Below are 27059 nucleotides of genomic sequence, written 5' to 3'. Positions count from 1 at the left end.
ATGACCATTACCTTGGATACCACTACTATCTTTGCTTTGCTAGTTGTCTCGATGCTATCGCTATGTCGCGCTACCTACCACTTGTTTACCAAGCCTTCCAAATTGCCATGATAAGCCTCTAACCTTCTCCACCTTCCTAGCAAACCGTTGTTTGGCTATGTTACCGCTTTGCTAGCCCCTCTTATAGCGTTGCTAGTTGCAGGTGCAATTTCAGGTTGTTCCATGTTGGGACATGGATATCATGGGATATCACAATATCTCTTATTTAATTAATGCATCTATATACTTGTTAAAGGGTGGAAGGCTCGGCCTTTTGCCTGGTGTTTTGTTCCACTCTTGCCACCCTAGTTTCTGTCATACCGGTGTTATGTTCCTTGATTTTGCGTTCCTAACACGGTCGGAGTTTATAGGCCCCCCTTGATTGTTCGCCTAAAGTAAAGCTTTCCCGAGGAGATCCAACATTGGTTTTACCATTTGCCTAATAACAACTAAAACTTGCATAGGGACTTACCGGTACCCGAGGATTCTTAATCAACAACCCTGGGCCAGTGCTCGACATGAGTGTTGGTCCACCTACCTAGCAGTCGGCGGTGCCGCCTCGGGGCAACTCGATGGTATTCATGCTATCGTCCACTTCGCATAGACGGATGAGCCCATAGATAGAGAACTCGCGGCTCTGGATACGGATCTGGCTCACTGGGATATCTCCTTGGGATAGTTTTCCTTTCTTCGAAGAACTTGTGCATCGGGATTCCGAGAACACTCGGGTTGTTCCTAGATGGAGGTTTTACCTTTGCGGATCGTGAGAGTTTGTGATGGACTAAGTTGGGACACCCTTGCAGGGTTTAATCTTTTCAAGTGTCGTGCCCGCGGTTATGTGGCAGATTTGAAATTTATGATATCCGGTTGTAGAGAACTCGACACCAGATCCGAAATAAAATACACCAACCGCGTGCATAACCGTGATCGTCTCTTTTCGAGTGAGTTCGAGAAGAGAACATGGTGGAGTTATGTTTGGATGTAAGTAGTTCAGGATCACTTATTGATCATTACTAGTTTGCGACCGTATGCGTAGTTACTCTTCTTACTCTTGTACTCGTAAGTTAGCCACCATACAATGCTTAGTGCTTGCTGCAACCTCACCACTTATCCATTCCATACCCATTAAGCTTTGCTAGTCTTGACACCCATGGTAATGGGATTGCTGAGTCCTCGTGGCTCATAGATTACTACAACAACAGGTGCGGTACACGTAAAGCGATGCTTTAACGCGAGAGCGACGCATGCTTGTTTTGGAGTTCTTCTTCGATCAAGGGACAGGTTCTGGGTCGGGAGCCTGGGATTAGCAGGGTGGATGTCGTTCTTCTTTTCTGTTTGATTTCATCCGTAGTCGGATCCCGCTCTTCCGTATGATGATTGCTATGTATTTATGAACCGTTGTATTGATGTTGTAGCTTATGGCGAGTGTAAGCCTTTATCTTGTATTCTCATCTATTCAGTACTTGGTATGTTGTAATGATATCCACCTTGCTATGCGCTCGAAATGCGATTTGTGCCCCAATCATGAATTCATCACGTGATCGGGATAGAATCGCATCTTGGGCGCTACAAGACCGGAGAGAAATACAAAGCTATAACAATCATACATAATAAAGTTCAGAAAAGACTCAGTTACCTTCAATGAATAATCTGATCATAAACCCACAATTCATCGGATCCTAACAAACACACCGCAAAAGAAGATTAGATCGGATAGAACTCCGAGGAGAACATTGTATTGAGGACCAAAGAGAAAAAAAGCCATCTAGCTAATCACTATGGACCAGTATGTCCGTGGCAAACTACTCACACATCATCGAAGGTGCAACAAGGTTGATGTAGAAGCCCTCCGTGATCAATTCCCCCTCCGGCAGAGTACCAACGGAGGCCTCCAGATTCGAGGAAGAACAGAGGCTTGCGGCGGTGGAATAATTGTTTCGGGTCTCGCTCTGGTGTTTTGGGGATTTACGGAAATTTATAGAAGTGGAATTAGGGCAAACGGAGTTAAAGGGGCCCACAAGCTCAGGCGGCGCCCCCGTGGGGGCATGTCGTTTGAGCTTGTGGCCCTCTTGTACATCTTCTGCCCCCCCGAAGCTTCTAGGGTCCCTTATGGTCCAGAAAAAATCACCGTAAAGTTTCATCGTGTTTGGAGTTCGTTTAGTATTGATTTTTTACGAAACAAAATAATAGGCAAAAACAAGAACTGACACTGGGCACTAGGTTAATAGGTTAATTCCAAAAAGATATAAAATTGCAAATAAAGTATACCAAATTGATAATATAATAGCATAAAACAATCAAATATTATAGATACATTGGAGACATATCAATCATCGTCGTCGCCATCCTACTCCTCCCCCTCCGGATGCTGCTCTCCGACGGCCCAATGCTGCTATTGCTGTGTGTCATCACCGGCCTGGGTGTAGGATTGTTGTGTGGCCGTCTGGGTGTAGGACTGCTGCTGCTGGTAGTTGCCGGACTGGGTGGGATATGAGTCTTCCACCTGCACGTCCTCATAGCCCCCGCTTCCTCCCTCGCCTCCGCCGTGGATGATGTCGAGCATCTCCCTGTCCGCGTCGTACATCGGTGTAGCGACCAGACCTCAAACAGTCTGTGCTCTGTGCTTTAGTGTCATCCCTGGATCAGTAATGCTGACACACACAGTACAAATGGAGGATTTATAACAGAGTAGCAATCACACACTTATTACATCGAGTATCTCAAAAGAGAAATAAGTATGATAAATATGGCTTAAGGCCATCTAATACGATAACAGCAGAAGACTTGGAAGAATAGTGAGTCCATCAATTCCAACGGCATCACTGAGTATAAGACCACGACCTAAGGCACCTTACTCGTCGTCTGAAAAGTCTGCAACATAAAACGTTGCAGCCCGAAAACGGGTCAGCACATGGAATATGCTGGCAATGTAACACATAGAGAGTAATGAACATAATAATGCTATACTACATGCATATATGGCTGGTAGAAGGCTCTATGGTTACAGTTTTGCGAAAAGCCAATTTTTCCCTACTGCAAAGGAATAAATTTTATTTAACTATCATGGTGGTTGTTAAACATTGAGAATGGTTGACAACATTCTCAATCCCAATTAAGTATCATCGTTAACCCAACAAAATTAATTAAAGTAACACGATGATGAGATTCACATGATAATCCAAGTACTAGATACTCAAGATGTCCATAACCGGGGACACGGCTAACCATGATTAATTTGTACACTCTGCAGAGGTTTGCGCACTTTTCCCCACAAGACTCGATCGCCTCCGCTTGATTCTCGCACTACATGATGTTTGAGAAACGGATGACCGAGACACAGTCTTTCAGAAACAATAACTCTTTACTCCGGGTGGACAGTTACACCTACTTTCCCCTACATCTGCTAGCCCACCTCTTCAAGAGATCATGTAACCTACTCAACTATGCTAGAGCCCATAATAGCTTGTGGCTGCACGCGGAAGTTTCTAGCATGAATAATCTTATGATCCCTTCGAGCCTGGGTGGCGGTCCTTAGAAAAACAGGCAACACTGGGTTCTCCAGGTGCCTCAATCCACCCAGATGTGAGTTTTAGTTGCCACCTTAAGTAAACCATTAATTAACAATCTCACATCTGTCGTGAATATCTCTCAAACCCAATCCACGTCTACTAGCATAGCTAGCGATATAAGCAAACGTAGAAGTAACTCCCAAGGGTTTGATAATAAACAGGTAATAGGTACTACCTCAACTACATCCCAATACCCACAATTTAATTAGATCCTAACCATGCAATGTTTGAGGGTTGGTCTAATGCAAAAAAACTGGGTAGTAAAAAGGTATGTTCAAAGTGTTACTTGCCTTGCTGATGATCCGTGAAACTTAGAGATTCGAAGTAGCAAGCGGCGCACTCCGGGTACTCTATCGCAAACAAACAAGCATACAATAAGCACTCATCAAATGCACAGGTAAAACTCAAATAAAAGATCTAACCAGAAAGTTCAACTTAAGAACTCCAGTTTGCAAAAAGAATCAAATCGAACGAAGCAACGAAAGTCAAACGGCGAGAGAAACAAGCTTCGTTTACTAATCTGGATCTAAGTCCAATTTTATAGTAGCAAAAACTTGTTTGAGTAGGTTTAAAAGGAAAGAGAATTTCGAGACGAAACTCTAGGCGCTTGAATTGCCTGATTCCGATAAACGAGCGAAAAGATAAACTAAAACGAAAATCTGATCAGAAATCGCGATCTGGAATAATCGCGGAAAATTCGACGAAAAAGAAAACTGACGAACAGTTAAACGAACGGACGTTCGTTAACAGCGACTAACCGACGAACACGTTCGTTAAAACGAACGGATCGGTGAACGTTCACTAATTAATTAAACCGAAAAAATAAACCGATCTATTTTAAAAAAAATATAGGGTTTCAAGAAAAAAATAAACAGAGGCGGTTTTTTAAAAAAACCGACGGCGAACGGCGGCGGCTCCGGCTAACCTCCGGCGAGGCTCGGGACGGGCTTCGGTGGGTCGGGCGAGGTGCGGCGAGGGGTGGCGGGGCTGCGGGGTCGTCGGGGGGCGGCGAGGAGCGATGAGGGCTTCGGCTCCTCTCGGCGGCAGCGGCTTCGAGCTCCGGCGGGCGGCGTCGGGTCGGGGAACGGGCTGAGGGAGAGGGGGCGGGGTGGGATACTTATAGGAGGGGAGGGGGTGCCGTGGGGGAGGGGGCAAGGCTGCGGCGGTGTCCTAGCGGGACACGGGCGGCGGCGGCGTCCGACTCCAGGTGGGAGACGACAGCGGCTGGGCCACGCGGGGAAGCTGGGCCGTCGGCTGGGCTTCGGCCCAGTCGGCGCTCGGGCGATTTTTTTTAAATAATTTCGCCGAATCTAAAAAAAATCATAGAAAAATAAATAAAAAATCGAAAAATGCTAAAACAAATTTTCACCGTCTAATTAAAATAATTAGAACAAGATGAACATTTTCTTGGCCCAAAAATGCAGTTTTGAAAACGTGCAATTTTTCTAATGCAATTAAAATTGCAAATAAACCCGAATAAAATCCAATATTTGATTTTAATATTTTTCCTCCAATATTACAATTATTTTGGAGAAGTCATATTTTCTCCTCTCATTTATTTTAATACGAAATATTTTCGGAGAGAAAAATAATTAAAACCAAAATCCTTGTTTCATTATTTGATAAAGATCAAATATGAAAACCACGAAAATCTCCAACTCTCTCCGAGGGTCCTTGAGTTGCTTAGGATTTTTTTCGAGGATTTGCCAGAATGCAATAAAATATGCTATGCAATGATGATCTAATGTATAACATTTCAAATTGAAAATTTGGGATGTTACAATCGGCTCCCCCGCTCTAGGCATTGCAGCGAACAGCGTGCGAGCACCCATCTGCTCCCCGGTCGCTGTCTGCGCCCGGACGAGCCGCGATGAAGAATATTCGAAGAAGAGCGGTGTTGCGTTAACATCGACGATGTAAGGCACCATACCTGCAGGGGTTCTGAGCTTCTTGGCGGCGCAGTAGTACAAAGGCTTATAAGGCTCCGGCCACGGCGCTGTCTGTACTGTAGGCGCACCCGTCTGGCGGCGTCCGCCACGGCCGCGCTGACCGCCTCATCCGCCACGACCTCCACGTCTATCGCCACCACCAGTCCCACCGGCGGCTAACCGCTGCTTGAGCTTCTCCTCCTTTGTGGCCTTCGCTTTGACGCGTCGAGTCTGCCACGTCGCCAAGATGATCTTCCGGGCGAGCGATGCTCGGGTCCTCCGGCACCTCCGCCGGCTCCATCCCCGACAGGTTCTCCGACGGTTCCATGCGTCGGCGACGGAAAGAAAGAGAGGGTGGGAGAAAAGAGTGAGAATTGAAGGAAGAGCGGCGGGGAATGGAAAAAAGAGAGTGGGGACTTTGGTGCGGAAACAGTGCGGGATGCTGCAAAAGCGCGTGCTACGCCTTCCTTTTGGATGGGCCCGGGGGGGGGCAACATTTCGCATGTCTGGACTCCCAACGTTTGTCTCCGGTTTGCGGAAGAAAACACATTCAGACCGCACTGCAGACCGATACAAGACCGCGTTGGATGGCTTCCGTGGTCCGGACGATTACGGGAGGTTTGCGGGGCGCTAGAGATGCCGTGAGCCAAAAAAACTTGCCATTATTGTGGTCGACTTATTGTCCTAGGAATGCCTTGTTTTTGAATAATAAAGCTCTCTGAATCGGAGTTTACTCTTACGCGCCCGAGCGCTACAACGCTGGATCACAATCTTTTCGTCCCCCGACGCGTAGGACCTTCTCTCCTCAACTACTAAGAGCATGTATAATGGTTGATAAAATAGTTTTATCTTTAATTTTGCATGTAATTTAAAGATGATAAAAAAATGTCTATAATGGATTATCTCTTAGTCTTATCTTCAATAACTAGTCATTCCTAAAAACGCGATGAGATATATTATGCTAAGAGATGAAATTGGGCGTAAAAGAAAAAACGCAAAACCCTCCTTCTCGAATCCATTCCATCCTACCGTCTCATTGCTCCTCCCCACCCATCCCACTCGCCAGATCTCTCTCTACCCCGCCTCCCCCTCCGGCCTCCGCCCATGTCTGTGTCATCGCGCTTCGAGCTCCGGGTAAAACCCTAGCTACTCCGCAGATCGACGCGCCCCCTCCCTCTAGCTCCCCTCGCTGGCGACGCCCCTAACCTCCCCTCTCCTTCCAATTGCAGGCCTCGTCGAACCTTCACCAGCAGCCACCGCCTCCCGTCGGCATGAGGTGAGCGCCACGATTTCTAGGTTTTTGTCCTCATGCGATGGATGGGGGGTTTTCAGAGTGGTTGGCCACCCCTCTCTGATGGCTGTGAGGGCCGACTTGTCGCTGTGTTGTTGCAGCGGCGATGTGGGGACATTCGCCGACGCGGGGAACCTCGAGCACTGCGCCAAGTACCTCAATCAGACGCTCGTTACCTTCGGTTTCCCGGCCTCGCTCGACCTATTTGCCACCGATCCGGTCCGTCGCTCACGTCTCCTGCCTTTCGAGACAATGTCGTCCCTTTTCTCTAAGCATTGGTGTGAATTTTGTGTCGACTTTTCTGTTAGGATCTAACTTGCCATTTGCATGCTATTGTATTAATTTTATGGCAGTTTCGGGTGCTCTTTCTGCTCGTTTTCCAATTAAGGGCATATTTGGATTTCAGAAATTTCAAAACGTAAGAAATAGGGAAAACGCTGGATTCAGATGCCATGTACTTCCTACAGGATTTTCTAAAACACATGAATTTTGCCAGAGACGCCTTTGGAAGGTGCACATAAAATAAACACGGGAATTTTAGAGGATTGATGAGGAGAGAGAGATAGAGTGAAGGTGCATTAGACTTCTCAAAAGAAAAAGAAAAAGAGGTTTGAGCTCATGATGAGATCCCTATAAAATAGGGGGCATAGCAATGGATTTCATAGGAATTTAGATTTCATAGGAATTTAGTAGTCCTAATCCTAGGATCCGAAGGGTTTTCATAGGAAAATTTCATTAGGATTCAAATCCTCTAATATTCCTATAAAACCCCACAATCCAAAGAGGCCCTAAACTGTGTCTGTTTGAATCTTCTTCTTCTTCTTCTTCTTCGAAGTAGAACAAACTTCCCTTCGTTTGTGGTGTTGGTGGTGAATGGGTGAATGTTATCTTTCAGGCGCTTCTTTTTCTAAATTTTCCGTATTCTGTCTCTGTGGCGCAGGTATCTATTGCAAGAACATGCAACTGCATGTATGCACTGCTGCAGCAGCGCCAGAGAGACATCGAATTCCGGGAATCGACCAATGATCTACGACAACGGTGAGCTTTCCATTTCCCTGATCTGTATTTTTGGGGGTATGACTTGGACGTACTATATGCAGTGTTTAGTTATGCATTGCACACCAGATCTGCAGGGTAGTACAGTTTAGCAATAAAGTACACCACACAATGCTGCCCTGTAAGGACAGACTGATAGTCGTCCGTGATGCCACGTGCTCTGGGACGATATTATTGTGACCGCATATTTTTTACTTCCTTAAGCTTTGTCATGAATGTACATGATGTATCACTCTGTTTGGTTAATTGACATAATGTTTTGCACCAGGGAATTAGGCCACTGTTACGCGACCTGAAAATGTGACTTCGGATAGTGCATGCCATTCTTTGTGAACACCTTCTGAAGTTTACTCTTTATTAGAGTGTGACAGTCCTACAGAATTCAAGCGCAATCTTTCATATTTCTCTGTGTTCCTGCCCTTTTGCCCCCTTTGACCCCTTGCATTTTCTGCTGCGATTGGCTCCAATAACCCAGTTTCCATATTTTTCTTGTGTAATTTAACCAGTTCTTGTACTCGATGTGAGTCCTTTTTTTTGTGAGCCAAACGAATGCCTATAGCTCGGAAACAGACATAATGAAGAAAATGAGGTTTGCCACAATGAACTGAGTGATTTGAGATGACATCAGTATAGCACCTGCTCTTTAGCTTTATAACTATATCCTTCGAGTTTGAATTTCAATCTTGCTTGAATATGAAGTTTGAGTTATGTTAATCCACCGAGCATTTTATTTTTGCTGTTGAATCAAACTCGATATGGTAATTCTATAAGACTGTTGCCTTTGACATCATCTTATACGGGCCAAACCTTAGGGGTGGCCCAATCTTCACGATTGGAGGTGGATTCACTGATGAACACGAAGAACAAGAAGAAAACAAAGGGGAAATTAAAAGGAAAACACACACAGGACAAGATTCACCACCAAGTACTCACTCGGCACAAAGTCAATACAAGAGGTGCATCTTAGATCCAACAAAAGGCATTTCATCCCCAAATCCAAGGAGATGGGGGTTTTGAGAGATAGTTCCTTCCCTAAATCCGAAGAGTTGGAGGGCTTATATTACGGAATCTTTACCCATGGGTGGCCTTGTACTCCTGGGAGTCTTCTCCTTCGAGAAGTCTTGATACCACACAGCCTTGTATTCTTCATGGTTGGAGGTGGATTCACGGATGAACACGAAGAACAAGAAGAAAACAAAGGGGAAATCAAGTGGAAAACACACATAAGGACAAGATGATCCACCAAGTACTCACTCATAGCACAAAGTCAATACAAGAGGTGCATCTTAGATCCAACAAACACACAAAGGGAGAAGGGTAACAAAAGGCATTTCATCGCCAAATCCAAGGAGAGGGGTTTTGAGAGAGAGTTCTTCCCTAAATCCAAAGAGATGGTGTCGGAGTAAATGGCCACAGGTAGCCTAACCGACTGCCCCTGGTTCTTCTGAAAAAATTATCAGGCCTTCGGGCCTCCAAGCACTCCAAGCATTGGGCCGCCTTCCCTGGCCGGCTACCTCTGAAGCCGACTCCCGGAAGGCGACCTAGCCTCAGCAACCCCTCCCCGGGACGACTACGGGGTAGCCAACTCCAAGAAGCCGGCCAAGAAGAACGCCGACTCCAAGAAGCCAGCCGAGACCACAACCACCAAAGCTACACCCACATAACGGTGACAAGACGGGGTGTGGCCACAGTGTGGCCCACTACCCCCGAGGCCCGAGGCAGGCATGGCCACAGGAGGCCGTACGGGATGACCGTCTCCTGTTTGGCTCGGCACTGTAGCCATGCCAGCCTCAACGTCATCCACGACCGACTCCTGTACGGCCCGCAGGCGCCGGGCCCCTTCCGCCAGAGAGAGGCGCGGAGGCGGCCCGGCCTCCCCCAGTCGACCGAGGGTGTAGCCGGCCCCCAGGAGCCGGCTACCCCCTTCCTCGAAGCAGGAGCCCCATTAAGGAGACAAGACGAGGTAAGGCTACAGTGAGAGCCCCCGAGGCGGCCCACTGTAGCCACGCTTACCTCGACAAAGCCCTCGTCATCAGAGGCGAGGCTACAGTAAGCAGCCGCCGACAAGACCCTAGGCGGTGGGGCCGGCCTGTCGACCAAGAAGCCGGCAGCCGGCGGGACCCACCAGTCGGCGGGACCCAACAGCCGGCGGAGAAGCCGGCGAGCGTAGACACTGACGGCTGGGACCAGTGCCCAACCGGATTACCATTGTACCCCGGGGGGTAGGCCTATAAACCCCCCGGAGCACCCATGCAAAGGGTGAGCTTCTGAACACAGCACACACACCATAGAGATAGAGAGAAGCAAGAGCTAGCCTTGTTCTTCTTCTCCCTTGAACCCAACAGCTCTAGGAGCGATTGTAGCTACCTTTCCTTGATCTAGTGATCATGCGGAGACCCCGCAGAGCAGGACTAGGGGTGTTATCTCCTCTGAGAGCCCCGAACCTGGGTAAGATCCGCCGGCGTGCATGTCTTCGCCTCATCCCGTTTCCAGGCACCGGCGATGTCTTATTGGCACCCACAATGATAAGCCATCCGTTGGCATATGTCGCACCAACCACCCGACATTTGGCGCCCACCGTGGGGCCAGGTGCACCGTCGTCCGGAGACCTGTTCTGGACGGGAACCCTCTTCCTCGCGAGCGCAGCCAGCCTGCTGCGCCCGATGGCATTTGCCTCGACGCGCTGCAAGGCGTCGACGACGCCTGCGCAGCGAGCTGCCTCGCCGATCTGCTCGGCGAGACTCGCATCTCCGACGAGCCTGCGTCCGACGCAGGCACCGACTACCCCGAGAACCGCCTCGTCAGCCTCCTCGACCAGCTTTACGTCTCCAGCAAGCCTGCTGCAGACATGGAGTCGGTCGGCTCCACCGACCCGATGCTCATCGACTCCGACACAGCATCGCTTGACGCCTACCCCTCCGACGTGGTGGTCTTCGACGACCTCCTCCCTCGAGCTGACAGCGGCAGCAGCGCTGTCACCGAAGTGCTGATCATCAGCCACGTCGCCAACTCGGGCGAGAATGCCCACGACGCCCTGCAAGCGGCAATGCACGACCTCTCCGTCCCCATCCCGGCCGACGCCGACGCCGAGACCCTGGAGGCACGCCGCCTTGCCCTCATCACGGAGGGCCAGAAGATAGCCTCCATGAGACGCCTCACCGAGGCCCACCAGCGCGAAGTCGACCGCGCCGCCTTCGGTACGCCGATGCCTAGCGGCCCGAGCCGAGCCGGCTTCTGGCCGTCGCCAGCATGCTGGGGGCAGATCGCCCCGTCTACGCCACCCCGCTCGAGAATCTGCGAGCTGCTCAGGCGGCTGCAGAAGAGCTCAATGGGCTGGGAGCCGATGAGCTCTCCTACATGGCAAGACGGATCCAGCAGCTGATCGACGCGGCTGCAGAACGGCACGAAGCCGGCGCCCGTGCTGATAGTCATCCCCCGCGCCGGGAGCACGCCGCGACGTCCCGCTCGCCGACTGCGAGCGGCGCGCGCCAGAAGAAAGACAAGGAGCCGGCTGCCAGCCGCAGCCGGACTCGCATTACCATCGAGCGCGACGCGGAAGGCCGCCCTCGAGCGGTTGAACACCAAGGAAATCTGCCTCCTCCCCCGCCTCGAAGAGAAAGACGCTTCACTTCGCCGCCTATCACACACCCGACTCTTGGCGACCGACTCGGCCGCCGAGAAGGAGTCGGCGAGAACGACGCCCGCCACAGGATCGACCGCCTTGCTCGATCCTTGGCGTTAGAAGAAGAAGACGATGTCGGCCCGCCATGCTTTGGCCCCCGCATCCGCGACGAGCCCTTCCCCAAAGGGTTCTCGCTCCCCAGAGACACGCCCAAGTACAACGGCTCGGTGAAGTCGGAAGATTGGCTCATCGACTACTCCATGGCCGTCAGCATAGCCAACGGCAATCGGCGCGTCGCCGTGAAGTACGTCCCCCTCATGCTGCAAGGCACGGCGCGCACATGGCTCAACAGCCTCAAGCCCTACAGCGTCAACAGTTGGCTGGACTTCACCGAAGTCTTCGTCCGCAACTTCACCAGCACCTACAAGCGGCCTCCCAAGCCTCACCAGCTCTCCCTCTGTGTCCAAGGGCCCAACGAGTCGACCCGCGACTACCTCACGCGATGGGCCGAGCTCCGCAACTCCTGCGAGGGGGTGCACGAGGTCCAGGCCATCGAGTACTTCATCGCCGGGTGCCGAGAGGGCACCCTCCTCAAGCACCGACTCCTCTGCGACGAGCCGGCTACCCTCGATGAGTTGCTGGTCATCGCGGACAAGTACGCCACCGCTGACTCCTCAATGAAGACGGAGCTCCGAGTGGACGCCTCGGGGAAAGTGATTGCTCCGGCTCCTAAGACGCCGGCTGGCGACCCTAATCGGCGCCCCTACCAGAACGACCACAAGCGCAAGGCCCCATGCCGACTTCCTCCAGTCGGCAGGTGGCCACAGTTGAAGACGAGTAGCCCGAAGAACGGCCCGCTCCCAAGAAGAAGGGTGGAAGGCCGGCTTGGCAGCCGTCTTTCTCTTACGAACAAGCTCTCGACGCCCCCTGCAAGTTCCACAGCGGCGCGAAGCCGTCCAACCACACAACCTTGAAATGCCACTGGCTCACCCGCATCACCAAGGGCGAGGGGATGTTGCCGCCTCCGCCTCCCGGCCCGCCGCCTCCAGCCCCCCAGCAGCCGGCGGCTCGGCCGGCAGTCGGCGCCATCCAAGACGAATTTCCCGAAGAGCACGCCGCCTACGTCGTCTTCACCAGTCAAGCCGACGACAAGCGCAGCCGACGCCGACAACATCAAGAAGTGAATGCAGTCGCCACTAGCACTCCCGAGTTCATGCACTGGTCAGAAAAACCAATCAGAAAAACCAATCAGCTGGAGCCAGGCCGACCACCCAGAGGTAATGCCTCCGCCTGGCTCCTATGCAATGGTCTTGGATGTCACCCTCGCGACGGAGAGGCGAGCTGCCAGATTTTCCCGCGTCCTGATAGACGGCGGAAGCAGTATCAACATACTGTACCGCGATACCATGGAGAAGCTGAACGTCAAAGCGAAGCAGCTCATGCCGAGCCGCACCGTCTTCCATGGTATCGTCCCTGGCCTGTCTTGCTCCCCAATCGGCAAGATCAAAATGGATGTTCTCTTCGGAGACAAAGATCATTTTCGCCGAGAAGCAATATGGTTCGAGGTAGTGGATTTGAAGAGCCCCTATCATGCACTACTCGGCCGACCTGCCCTGGCCAAGTTCATGGCTGTGCCCCACTACGCCTACCTGAAGATGAAGATGCCGAGCTCAAAGGGGATCATCACGGTAATCGGTGACTACAAGAAGTCCATCGAGTGCGCCATGGCCAGTAGCCGGCTGGCCGAGTCCCTCGTGGTGGCAGAAGAGAAGAAGATGTTGGAACGGGTTGTGGCCATGGCCGGCAAGCAGCCGGCCTTGTCCCCCAACCCCAAGGATTGTGATGCGCAGGGCTCCTTCCAGCCTGCCAAAGAGACAAAGAAGATACCTCTGGACCCGGAGAACCCGGAGAGGTTCGCTGTCATTGGGGCGAACTTGGACAGTAAATAGGAAGGCGAGCTCGTCGACTTCCTCCGTGAGAATCGAGACATCTTTGCATGGTCCCCAAAGGACATGCCGGGTGTCCCGAAGGATTTCGCCGAGCACAAATTACATGTCCGAGCTGATGCGAAGCCGGTCAAGCAGCCCCTTCGCCGACTGTCAGAAGAGAAGCGAAGAATTGTGGGAGAAGAGATAGCCCGGCTCCTTGCCGCTGGCTTTATCATGGAAGTGTTCTTTCCAGAGTGGCTTGCCAACCCAGTTCTGGTTCTGAAGAAGAATAACAAGTGGCGTATGTGTATAGACTACACCAGTTTGAACAAGGCCTGCCCAAAGGATCCGTTTGCTCTGCCACGGATTGACCAAGTGATAGACTCCACAGCCGGATGCGAGCTGTTAAGTTTTTTGGATGCGTACTCAGGGTACCATCAGATCAAGTTGGACCCAGCTGACCGCCTGAAGACTGCCTTCATCACACCCTTTGGAGCTTTCTGCTACCTGACTATGACATTCGGCTTGAGGAATGCCGGTGCCACTTTTCAGCGTTGCATACAGAAATGCCTTTTGAAACAACTCGGCAGAAATGCCCATGTCTATGTAGACGACATTGTGGTGAAGACAGAGAAGCGCGGTACCTTGCTGGAAGACCTGAAAGAAACATTCGCCAACTTGCGCCGATTCCAAATCAAGCTCAACCCCGAGAAGTGCGTGTTCGGAGTGCCAGCCGGCCAGCTGCTGGGCTTCCTGGTCTCCGAACGCGGCATCGAATGCAACCCTGTCAAGATCAAGGCCATCGAGAGGATGGAGATTCCCACCAAACTGCGAGATGTGCAGAAATTCACTGGCTGCTTAGCCTCCCTGAATCGTTTTATCAGTCGACTAGGAGAGAAGGCTCTCCCCCTGTACCGACTCATGAAGAAGTCCACTCACTTCGAGTGGAACGACCAAGCCGACCAAGCCTTCCATGAGTTGAAGAAAATGCTGACCACTCCGCCTGTCCTGGCGGCGCCGACTGAGAAGGAGCCCATGCTCCTCTACATCGCCGCGACTAGCCGAGTCGTCAGCACTGTTGTTGTGGTCCAGCGCCTGGAGGAAGGCCGAGCCCAGCTAGTCCAGAGGCCGGTGTACTATCTCAGCGAAGTGCTATCCAGCTCAAAGCAAAACTACCCGCACTACCAGAAGATGTGCTATGGGGTGTACTTCGCTGCCAAGAAACTGAAGCCCTACTTCCAAGAGCACCCCATCACGGTCGTATGCACTGCCCCGCGCCTCCTCAAGCCGTCTCTAGAGTCGGATTCCATCTTCGTACCACCTACGCCAGATACAGCCGGATCCGACTGGAGAAACCCCGCAGGCGGCACGGGGACTTCGACAACTGGCCCGGGGACTGCTGTAGTCGCACCCGGCCCGGGGACTTCAGAACCCGGCCCGGGGACTGCAGCAGTCGGCCCGGGGACTACAACGACACAAGAAGCAGTGGCCGACTCACCCAACCCACCCACCCGAGTCATGGTGGCTACATTAACAGAAGAAGAAGTCACAGCTCCCTCATGAGCCCAGCCCATCCTCAAGTTCCTAGTCAGCAGAGAGCTGCCGGCTGATGAGATCTCAGCAAGACTAGTGCAACGACGAGCCGCAGCATATACAATAATCAACAGAGAGCTTGTGAAGCGCAGCGTCATTGGAGTCTTCCAGCGTTGTGTCAAGCCAGAAAAAGGAGTGGCAATCCTCAAAGACATCCACCAAGGCGAATGCGGCCACCACGCAGCCTCAAGATCACTTGTGGCCAAGGCTTTCCGCCATGGTTTCTTCTGGCCGACTGCCTTGGAGAATGCTAAAGAAATAGTCAAGAGCTGCAGAGGATGCCAAGTTTTTAGTTCCAAGCAACACCTGCCGGCTTCTGCACTCAAGACCATTCCCCTCACCTGGCCTTTTGCCGTCTGGGGACTGGACATGGTGGGCCCTTTCAAGACAGCCCGCGGCGGCTTGACGCATTTACTTGTCGCTGTGGACAAGTTCACAAAGTGGATCGAAGCAAAGCCGATCAAAAAGCTGAACGGGCCGACTGCCGTGACATTCATCACCGACATCACTACTCGGTACGGCGTGCCGCACAGCATCATCACCGACAACGGCACGAACTTCGCCAAAGGAGCACTGGCACGTTTCTGCGCGACGCAGGGCATCCGACTGGACTTAGCGTTCGTTGCCCACCCGCAGTCAAACGGCCAGGTCGAGCGAGCAAATGGACTCATCCTCTCTGGCATCAAGCCCCGACTGGTTGTACCACTGGAGCGATCGGCCGGCTGCTGGCTCGAAGAGTTGCCGGCTGTCCTCTGGAGCCTGCGCACTACACCCAACAAGTCAACCGGCTTCACTCCATTTTTCCTCGTGTACGGTGCCGAGGCTGTCATCCCAACAGACATCGAGTTCGACTCGCCTCGGATCACCATGTACACGGAGGAGGAGGCCAAAGAAGCTAGAGAAGACGGCGTGGACCTACTGGAAGAAGGCCGGCTGCTAGCACTCAGCCGGTCCGCCATCTACCAGCAAGGGCTGCGCCGCTACTACAACCGCAAGGTCAAGCCAAGATCCTTCCAAGAGGGCGACCTTGTGCTCCGGCTGATCCAGCGAACAGCCGGCCAGCACAAGCTCTCGGCCCCTTGGGAAGGCCCCTTCGTCGTCAGCAAGGCACTCGGCAACGACTCCTACTACTTGATCGACGCGCAAAAACCAAGAGCACGCAAGAGAGACGACTCCGGCAAGGAGTCGGAGCGACCATGGAACGCAAACCTCCTGAGACGATTTTACAGTTGAAAGCAGTATGTATCATGCTACCCTTTTTTGTATTAAGTACAAACCAACAGGCCCCCCGAGCAGTACTCGGGGACTGCCCTTGTTTATCTATGAATGACAAGTGTCATATCCATGAATGTATTATTACATTTTGAATTCTTGTCTGGCACCGGGTTCGACTAGTCGGCCCGGGGACTGGCCGCCTTGAGCTATATTGAAAGTTCTACCTGAAGTCAGAAAAGTAGTGTGCCGGCTCCCGAGTCCCCTCTTGTTGAAAGTCGCAGCTCGAAGAACCGACTGTCCGACTAGCAAGAGGCAAGGCAGAAAGGACGCCCACACGAAAAATGGCTAAGGAACAACGAACCTATATAGCAAAGAGACGGCCTCCAAACATGCCTGCCGGCTGCCAGAACAGCCGGCTGGCCGGCTTCCTAAACACTTAGCTTTAGTCCAGCAAAGCTAAAGTACTCCTCCCCCCCAATTGGCCAAGCACTCCTCCAGCTACAGATTGCAGAGCAACTGTTGGACTGGGGAGGCGGCAACCAAGGGAGGGCGGCAAAGGAAACAGCAGAAGGACAAAAAGCAAAAGTACAAGGAAAGGCCAAATGCATAAGTTATATATACACATAAAGCCCCCAACAGGCTGGCAACAGACATAAGTTCGAATACACCCAGTGGGTGGAATTGTGCAGACTTAACCAAACATTGTTCCAAAAGTAACAAGACAGGAAAACAAAAGATGGCAGACTAGGGCGCGGCGCGGAGGCCGAGCTGGTCGGTGGAGACGGCCCCGCCGGCTGAAGGAGTGGCCGCCTAGCGGGTCTCGGCTTGACCACCACCAGCGGCAGGCGACGCACTCGCTCGCGACGTAGTGCTGGAGGTACGGTCAGGCTGAGGCTGGCCGGCTGCCCCACCAGCCGGCTCGGCGTCTTCACCCTCCTCCTCCTCTTCGCCCTCGTCGCTGGAGTCGATCTCCTCCGCCGAGTCCTCACCGTCCGCCGGGTTCAGCCCGAACCACTCCTCCGGCTGGGCGACACCGTTGTCATCTACCTCGGGGGCGAAGACGCTGGTGTCGGTGTAATCGGCGATCGCCGAAGCCCGCCGGATGATAGCCGGCCGCGCCGGCTCCAGCTCTGTGTCGGCTTGCTGCCGCCAGGTAGCCAGCTGATCCAGGCTCAGGCCGGGATACCAGGCCTTGACGAACTCCAGCGCCCGCCTGGCGCCGGAGCGAGCCGCCGAGGCCTTCCAAGCCTCGAAGCGGCCGACTGCCACCTCCAGCCAGTCGGCAGTCCGACTGGGGGTGCGAGGAACCACTTGGCCGGGCCAGAGGGCGGCCAAGACTTGCGCCCCGGCACGCTGAAGCCGACGGAGCAGTCGGTGAGCCGGCTGGATGCGGGCCTGGATCGCCAGGAGCTGCTCCTCCAGCGAGCGGCCGGCGGTTGGCGAGATCTCAAAGCCAGCCTGCCTTCGCGCTTGGCGACGGGCCTCGATGGTCTGGTTGGCGGCAGTAGAATAGCCAGGGAAATATTCTGCGCAAGAAAGAAGAAGAAAGGAGAAAAGAGCACCAAATCAGAAAAAGAGCCAAAGTGGCAGATGGCAAGAAAGGACGAAGAGGTAGGCGGCTTACCGTCAACCAGATCTTCGATCTGGCCATAGCCAGAGACCAGAGTCTGCCTGGCCTCAGCCCAGCCAGCCGCCTCCGTCTCGTACTCGGCCTGGAGGGCGGCTTCGCGGTCCTGCACCACCTTCAGGGCCGCCTTGTGGCCTTCCTCCTGGTCGGCCAGCTTCTTGACCAGGCGGTCGCGCTCCTGCACCAAGGCGGCGAGCTCGGCACCTTGGCACGAAGGGCAGTCTGAGACTCTCCCAGCTGTGCCCGCAGACTGGCGTTGGCCGCTGCAGGGACGGCAGAAAAAGAAAGAACAGTAAGAAGAAGTCGTCAAGGAAGATCCGACCCGACTGCTCAGCAATCGGCCCGAATCTCGGAGACTACACCCAGTGGGTGACGCGCCCCCACATGAGATAAAGAACAAAGCACGTACTTCGGCTTTCAGTAAGGTCGGCGGTCTTCTGAGTCAGCTCCCGAGCCTGGGAGTTGAAGGCGGCCGCTCGAAGATTGTGGTAATCCTGTAAGATGGACAGAAGATCGAAGTAAGAACAAGAATAGCAAATGCAAATCCACCAAGAAGTTTCAAGCCACCTGCTCAGCAGCCGACTCGGAACTCGGGGACTACACCCAGTGGGTGCGCTGACGCGCCCCACGGAAGAAATCAAGATCAAGAAGAAATCAAGATCGAGAAGAAGCAAGATGGGAATACTAACCCGGATGGCCGCCCGCGTCGCGAGGAACTCGTCGGTGAACTGCCTCAGCGCCGCAGCTTGGCCCTGGAGCCGGGTCCGGACGTCCTGTGCAGCCACGTTCACCACGGCCGTCCCTCCGCCTGGCGTCCACCCCGGCCGCCTCCGCATCACGGGCCGACGAGCTGGAGCCCACGGCCGGCTGCGGCTCCGACGCGGCCTTCTGTGGCTTCCGACGCGGCCTTCCCCGCGCGCCGGTCGACGGAATCCGGACCGCCATCTCAGCCCTCGCGGCCGGCTCGCCCCCCGCCGACTGTGCAGGCGGCGGATCAGGCCGGCCGCCTTGAGCCGCCCCAGTTGGCGGGGTCGGCACCGGCGCCCTCTCCAGGATGATGACGTCGTCGCTTCCCCCCAGCCCTGGCTGGTCGCCGCTGGCTCCCTCTGGCGAGGGCTCCATGTTCCCCAGGCGCCATGACGCGCAGCGGGGTGACCATCAAAACCTCCCCCGCCGCCGCCGCGGCCGCAGCCTCTGCTTGGGCCCTGGCTGCGGCATCGGCGAGTGCCTTCGCCGCCTCCTCCTCCCGTGCCGCCTGGGCGGCGGCCGCCCTCCGTGCCTCCGCCTCCCGCGCCTCCCGCGCGTTCCTTTCTGTCGCCTCCTGAAGGTCGGCACGGGGGTCCACGCGGCGGGTGGTGCTCCCAGAGCCCCTCGGCGACTCAACGACGGAGGCGGCAGCCGCCCGCTCAAGCGACAGCGGAGCTCTGATCGTTGGAGAAAAAGACAAGGGTTCAGGAACCACCAGAGAAAAGAAAGAAAAAGAGTATACGAAAGAAAGTGAACTTACGCCGACACGGTCTGCGGTTGCTTCACCGTCTTGCGGAAGCGAGCCGCCTTCGCGGCCGCCTCCTCCCGCCTGGTGGCTGCCGCCCCGCCCCTGGGTTTCTTCGTCCGGCTACCGAACAAACCCTGGGCGGCGCGACGCTTTTGACTTCCGCCCCGAGCAGGCGGTACAGCGGAGGAACCCGCGCCGCGTCCAGACGCCGGCTGGCGGCGCGGGGCGACTTCGGCCTCATCATCGTCCGGCCAGTCGTCGAAGGTGACTCCGAGCCCGGAGCCGCCTGCTTCGCCGCCGGCTTGGCCACCGCCCGGCTCGATGTTGTCGTCCATACCGGCCGCCCCCAAGTCGGGGTCCTCCAGATCGTGTTCGGTCCGGTCGGGGACGAATCGACGCTCTGCGTCTGACCCGCTGGCCGGCCGAAGAAGAGGACTCTGTCGAAAAACGAACCGACTAAGTTAGAGTCGTCCAAGAGGAACTCGGCAACGAAGCAAGGAAAAAGAAAAAGAGACAAGGAGAAGATACCGTAGGCGGCGGATTGGCTCGGCTATATGGCTCCTTGCCGAACTGCCACTCTTCGGTGAGTTTGCAGTTCGCAAGGTAGTTCACCATATAGGCGACCTCCTCGCGCGGCATCTCCTTGGTGCACATTCGGCTCGGATCGAGCTGGCCGCTCATCTGACAGATCAGATGAGGCCGGCTCTGGAGCGGAAGAACCCGGCGCGTGACGAATGCGGCCAGCAGGTCGGGCCCCGTCAAGCCCTCCGACTGGGTCAGCTCTCGCACTCGGGCGACGGCGGCGGACCCGGCCGGCGTCAGAGTCACGGCCCGGAAGGACCACTGGGGCCGCCTGCCCGCCGGAGGGCCGGCTACGTAAGCCGGCAGGTTGATGTAGTCGCCCCGCGGGGCGATGTTCCGCACGTAGAAGTACGATTTTTGCCATTTCTTCACCGATTGGATCAGCGTGATGACGGGGAAGGGGTTGTCGGCGACCGACCTCCGCGACGCGATGAAGGCGCCAGTCTGAGCCGGCACGCCCTGCATGCGCGTGCCCAGCTTGGACTGGAAGAACTCCCCCAGAGCTCGAGGGTGGGGAGGACGCCGAGGTAGCCCTCGCACAGGGTGACGAAGGCTGATAGCAGCACCACCGCGTTTGGGGTGAGGTGGTGCGGCTGGAGCTGATAGAAATCAAGCCAGGAGCGGAAGAAGGCGCTCACTGGCAGGCCGATGCCGCGCAAGAAGTGCGAGCGGAAGACCACCCGCTCGCCCTCCCGCGGCTCCGGCGTAATCTCCCTCGCCGGCGCAAGGCGGACCTCCACCTTGTCCGCGGCCGGCAGCCGCCGAGTATTGCGGAGGAACTCGACGTGGTCTTCGTGCACGTTGGAGCCGTCCCAATCTCCGCCATACTGCTCCGTGGCGGGAGGCATGGCAAAAACTAGCGCGGCGGCGGAGGAACGTGCGGTGGAAGATCGCGGCGGCGAGGCGCTGTTGCAAGAAACGGCGAGCGAAGAAGATGGTGGAAGTAGGAGGAGCGTGCGAGGGCCTGCCGCCCTCCACTTCCCCCTACTTATAGCTTCGCGAGGCGAGGCCGAAGAGGCCGGACGTGGGGGAGACGTGGGATTAACTGCACCCATTCCCCCCACGCCCCGCGATTATTGCGCCCTAAAAGCGAGCCGAAGCTGCCGCAAGGAGACGTGCGGGCGGTTTCGGGATACAGAGAATCCGCGCCTGGGCCCGGGCGCGGACGTGGCGGGCCCCCGCCCTGCGGCGACGTCCCGTCACGCGCGTGGGCTGGCAGGCTTTCTGGCCGAGGGAGGCCACGTGGTTCGCAGACGGCAAGTGGCCGGCCCGCGGCCCGGAGCACACGCTAGCGAGCTCCCGCCCTCCGACTCCGGAGTTTTCGACCAAGGCGGCACGCCTAACTAAAGCCGGCTCCCAGCTGCCGACTTGTCAAGATAGGAAGCTGATCGAGCTTCTCAACCCCTACTCCACCTCGAAGCCCAATCAGCTTCGGGGACTACTGTCGGAGTAAATGGCCACGGGTAGCCTAACCGACTGCCCCTGGTTCTTCTGAAAAAATTATCAGGCCTTCGGGCCTCCAAGCACTCCAAGCATTGGGCCGCCTTCCCTGGCCGGCTACCTCTGAAGCCGACTCCCGGAAGGCGACCCAGCCTCAGCAACCCCTCCCCGGGACGACTACGGGGTAGCCGACTCCAAGAAGCCGGCCAAGAAGAACGCCGACTCCAAGAAGCCGGCCGAGACCACAACCACCAAAGCTACACCCACATAACGGTGACAAGACGGGGTGTGGCCACAGTGCGGCCCACTACCCCCGAGGCCCGAGGCAGGCATGGCCACAGGAGGCCGTACGGGATGACCGTCTCCTGTTCGGCTCGGCACTGTAGCCATGCCAGCCTCAACGTCATCCACGACCGACTCCTGTACGGCCCGCAGGCGCCGGGCCCCTTCCGCCAGAGAGAGGCGCGGAGGCGGCCCGGCCTCCCCCAGTCGACCGAGGGTGTAGCCGGCCCCCAGAAGCCGGCTACCCCCTTCCTCGAAGCAGGAGCCCCATTAAGGAGACAAGACGAGGTAAGGCTACAGTGAGAGCCCCCGAGGCGGCCCACTGTAGCCACGCTTACCTCGACAAAGCCCTCGTCATCAGAGGCGAGGCTACAGTAAGCAGCCGCCGACAAGACCCTAGGCGGTGGGGCCGGCCTGTCGACCAAGAAGCCGGCAGCCGGCGGGACCCACCAGTCGGCGGGACCCAACAGCCGGCGGAGAAGCCGGCGAGCGTAGACACTGACGGCTGGGACCAGTGCCCAGCCGGATTACCATTGTACCCCCGGGGGTAGGCCTATATAAACCCCCGGAGCACCCATGCAAAGGGTGAGCTTCTGAACACAGCACACACACCATAGAGATAGAGAGAAGCAAGAGCTGGCCTTGTTCTTCTTCTCCCTTGAACCCAACAGCTCTAGGAGCGATTGTAGCTACCTTTCCTTGATCTAGTGATCATGCGGAGACCCCGCAGAGCAGGACTAGGGGTGTTATCTCCTCGGAGAGCCTCGAACCTGGGTAAGATCCGCCGGCGTGCATGTCTTCGCCTCATCCCGTTTTCAGGCACCGGCGATGTCTTATTGGCACCCACAATGATAAGCCATCCGTTGGCATATGTCGCACCAACCACCTGACAGATGGAGGGATTATATTTCAGAATCTTTACCCATGGGTGGCCTTATACTGCTCGGAGTCTTCTCCCTCGGGAGGTCTTGATCCCACACGGGGTGATAGATTGAGCAAAGCTATCTCAAGTTATTAGTCTCTACTTTGCTAATCCTAGATCTGGTCCTAGGTACGATTTATGTAGGTAAGGGACGAAGGGGTAAGTGGGAGATAGGGATACAAGGGCCGACGTCCCATTTACTATGTCAGTCAGTGTTTCAGATACTCCGGGCCATGTAGGCTGGAGGTTCCAGCCGCTTGGCAGAGTAAGGCGCAATGTGGCTGCTGGATGGTGCGTGCTTCTGTCTAGGGTCTTCGGCCCAGAGGCTCCAGCTGCCTTTGTTAAGACACGTCTTAGTGAGCTGTTTCTTATGTCTGATCTTGGCCCTCTTCGCTACATTCTTGGGATTGAGGTTTCTTCTACCTCTGTTGGCTTCTTTATTTCCCAAGAAAACTATATCCAGGATCTCCTTGCTTGTGCTGCTCTTACTAATGAGAGCACTGTTGAGATTCCCATGGAGCACAATGTTCACCTCAATGCTTCTGATGGTGATGGCGACCCCTTGTCTGATCTGACGCGTTATCACCATCTTGTTGAGAGTCTTGTCTATCTAGCTGTCACTCGTCTGGATATCTCCTATCCTGTTCATATTTTGAGTCAGTTTGTTTTTGTTCCCAGTTCGGTTCACTATAGCCACCTTCTTCGTGTTCTCCATATCTCGCTGTCTTTTCTTTCCCTGATCCAGTTCGTTACAGCTTCAGGCTTGTTCAGATGGTATGTGGGCTAGTGATCCCTTGGAACGCCGTTCACTTTCTGCTTGCTGTGTTTTTCCTGGCTGTTCACTCGTTGCCTAAAAGACGAAGAAACGGACTGCAGTTTCCGTTCGAGTGTGGAGGCTGAGTTGCGAGCTATGGCTCTTCTGACGGCAGATGTGACCTGGTTATGGTGGTTATTGGTTACTTCAGGAGTTTGGTGTGTCTGTTACTACACCTACTACACTCTTGTCCGACAGTACAAGTGCTATCAGTGTTGTGCGTGACCTTGTGAAGCATGAGCTCACCAAACACATTGATGTTGATGCTTCTTTTGTGCGTACTGGTGTGCAAGATCTGGTTATTGCTTATGTGCCTTCCAAGTTACAGCTGGCGGATTTCTTTATGAAGGGGCAGACTAGAGCTCTTCTCTCTCCAAACTCAGTGTTGTGGATCCACCCTGAGTTTAGGGGGGGAAGGGTTTTAGAGTTATATTACGTTTCATGTGTACCCTTTATAATTTCCTTGTAGTATAAGGGGTTTCCTGCATATTTACCACCTGTACATGTGTATACATATTGGCCATTGGCCCCCAGGAAATACAAATTGCATATTTCTAACAACATCAACACAATTGTTTGCAGCCTTTGGAATGTTTTATAGAATATTGTTAAATCACTATGTTATATATGGCTAATGGCGGCTTGTGTTATACAATGTGCAGTATGCAGTCTGATATTTCAAGACTGGAAGCCAAGATCGAAAGGATGGATGCCCAATTGGCAGCAAAAGATCGAGAGTTGGCCACTTTGACCCGAACGGTTTGTCCTCGTGTCAACTCTGTTTGGATCCTTACCACTTTTGAAACTCTAAAACTAACCCCTAATCCAACCGCAATTACCAGGAGGCCAAAAACACCGCAGCTCTGAAAGCTCATATTGAGAAGCTGCAGCAGGAACGTGACGAATTTCAAAAAATGGTTATTGGAAATCAGGTTAAATGGTCTTATCCTTTTCCTTAACTTGCAAAAATTTCTTTTCTTTTCGTTTTGTTTGTTTTATTTGTTTAATTTGTTTATGGATGATCGAACTATTCTTGTTATGGGACGATGATGTCATGTCCTGATTCACTATCTTCCTTCTGTCAGCAAGTACGCACCCAACAAATTCATGAAACGAAGAAGAAAGAAAAGGAATACATCAAATTGCAGGTGAGCTGTTGCATTTTTTCTCATAAGATATGTAACAAACATAGCATGGAGATATAATCTGAATTGTTGCTATTGGACGGAACTATTTCTATTTGCAGGAGAAGCTAAACCAAGTATTGATGGAGAAGAAAAAGGAATCATCACGTTCAGGAATGGAAATAATGAACTTGTTGCAGGTGCTGTGTAAGCGAAACTTTGCTTGATGACGTTGTGTAAGGTTTGCTTTGCTTGATGACGTTGTTATTTTGTTTAACAGAAAGAGGGACGACAGCGCGGAACATGGACTGGAAAAAAGAATGACAATGACTACTACAAAATGATTGTAAGTAGCGAGCCACTTCTGTAAAACTGATACGTAGCTGGTTGAATATATCCTAAGGAAACCTTGAATGCATTCAGGTTGATGCATATGAAGTGAAGAAGCAAGAACTAGTCCAGGAGAATGCTGATTTGCGGGCACTGTTACGTTCGATGCAGGTAAATACTGCGATGTTCCACATTTCATTCCTTAGTTGTTTGTTAATGTATGGGTGTGTAATATTCTAAGTTGCTAATAGGATTCACATTGTATTATCCCTTTCATTATAGATGTATATACACCGTGTTCTAATCTGAGTAATAATGTTCTATATCAGATGGATATGCGTGAGTTCCTTAATGCTCCAACTGGATCATCACAGCCTGCTGTTGCTGGTAATGGAAGACAGGAGGCAGGGTCTCCCCAGTCCCCACTTGGGGGCAAGACGGTATGCATGCCTAATCTTCTTTGCAGAGGTTTTTGTTGGTTCACTTTTTTCTCGTAAAAATCCACATTGTTTCTGCCATGTATGATATCACAACAGAAGCATAAAGAATATAAAATTGGGGAAAATGGAATATTTGGTCGTCATGTGTTTCCTTCTTTTCTGTCACATGATTTGCTCAGTTGGAGTCGCAAGATCCATCCTTTATTTTGTTGGGCTTCCTCCTGCCAGGATGTCTTTGACTTGCCCTTTCACATGGCCAGAGACCAGATAGAGGAGAGTTTGCGCACTAAAATGGCTTCAGTAAAGGTAGCAAGCACTGAATTGTCCTTATTTTTGATGTTTCAGTATGCGAACTGTTCTCCCTCTCACTGTCCTCTTTAACTTTGTAAAACAAATTACTGCACAGGCACGAATGACGCAACTTCAAGATGCTCAAAAAGGTGCTGAAGTGACCTCGGAAGTTACCGAGCGTGAACTTGAGCTTGAAGCTCAGTTAGTTGAAGCCAGAAGCATCATCCAAGAGCAGGTATGTGGTGTTTAACCACTCATAAATCAGAATTATCTATAGCATTGAAATGGCAAAATATTTTAGTGCGCAAACTGCTCAGTAACCTACATTTGGGAACTGAATTTACAGGCGTCCATCATGTCTAAGCACTTCTCCAAGTCTGATAAACCAAGGTGGTTTGATACATATTCTCTAAAGTTCTCTTCTGTTTAATCCAAAACTATATTCTTTTACTGATTCACACAATAGCAGGAGGTTAAGTGGCCTGGATGCCGAGCGTGAGGCGATTCATTCTGCTTCTACAGATGTGTAAAGATATATTCATGGCGAATTTCTGTTCTGGAAGGCTGCAAGGCACATCATGTTGGTCTGTGATGGAGGTCTCTTGTGTTGTAACTGCTGTAGTATAACTGATAAACCTCTTCCCGCCATGGTAGCACTAGTGCCGCGGCAGCCTATGTAGCATGATGTGCAGGAGCATCTCTCCTGCCGTTGCTAGCTGATAATCCCGTAGGTATGGCTGCCTAGCTACTGGTATTCCTCTCTGATGGAGCGGAGTCTTATGCAGCCTGCTGTCTTCGGAATGTAATTGTGCCTCGTTTTAGTTCAATGATGTGGTTCATCTTGTGGCAAACTGTTATAGCTCGTTTGGCACCTCGGCTTTCATTTCATTTGAAATGAAACGAAAACACATTCATCATAGGATATTTCTTTTGGTGGGAAGTTTTCAGTTTGGCTGCCAGATGGATTTGTGAAATGAAATGAATCTAATATGTTCCATCCGGCTCCGAGTTGGGGAGTTGTGGCCGCCGTGGAAACCGAGTCCGACTTCGGTCATGGCGGGCGTTGGCGGTGTCTACGCGCCGTTACCTTGTTGTAGACATCGCTTTTGTGGTCATTTTCTCCTCGCTTAGACTGTTTCGAGGGGAAACCCTTGATCTGGGTATCCTAGATCGGACAACGACGGTGCTATCGGTGCTGTATTCCTTCATGTGGGCATTGTTTTGGAGCAAATGCTTGTTGGAGTAGTCAAGAGATGAAGCGGCGTGGCATCTATCGTGTCAACGTCGGCGGGTCTTGGCGGCATGGTGCCGCACAGTCTTGGCGGCGGATGCGTCTGGATGGGAGAGCGCAGGGCGGTTGTGTTTGGCGTCGTGGTGGCGTCCTCGCAAGGTTGATGCGTCAATACCTTTTTTGAAGATGGATTGTCTTCGGCGGCAGTGACCACAGTCAGTCGGACCGATATGTGCCCCA

General features: G+C 53.2%; 1 protein-coding gene across 4 annotated transcripts; it reads left to right on the top strand.

The window, feature by feature from the left end:
* Positions 1-6504: 6504 nt before the first annotated feature.
* Positions 6505-26505, top strand: LOC123165005 (afadin- and alpha-actinin-binding protein). Of its 4 annotated transcripts, none has more exons than XM_044582634.1 (15): positions 6529-6670; positions 6766-6812; positions 6929-7046; positions 7768-7865; positions 24066-24162; positions 24246-24335; positions 24489-24551; positions 24650-24727; positions 24808-24873; positions 24951-25028; positions 25187-25297; positions 25526-25603; positions 25704-25823; positions 25935-25978; positions 26058-26505. In XM_044582634.1, the coding sequence occupies exons 1-15, from the start codon at positions 6641-6643 to the stop codon at positions 26116-26118; spliced, it is 1179 nt and encodes a 392-aa protein (XP_044438569.1). In that variant the 5' UTR covers positions 6529-6640; the 3' UTR covers positions 26119-26505. The 4 variants fall into 4 exon arrangements, with proteins under 4 accessions (XP_044438567.1, XP_044438566.1, XP_044438569.1 ...); XM_044582633.1 differs by having other exon boundaries at positions 26055-26505; XM_044582632.1 differs by lacking the exon at positions 6929-7046 and having other exon boundaries at positions 6505-6670.
* The last annotated feature ends 554 nt before the right edge of the window (positions 26506-27059 follow it).

This window comes from Triticum aestivum, chromosome 7D (genome assembly GCF_018294505.1).
Source record: "Triticum aestivum cultivar Chinese Spring chromosome 7D, IWGSC CS RefSeq v2.1, whole genome shotgun sequence".
In the NCBI taxonomy this organism is placed as follows: domain Eukaryota; kingdom Viridiplantae; phylum Streptophyta; class Magnoliopsida; order Poales; family Poaceae; genus Triticum; species Triticum aestivum.
The sequence above is the reverse complement of the archived record's forward strand: the minus strand, read 5'-3'. Positions and strand labels throughout refer to the sequence as shown.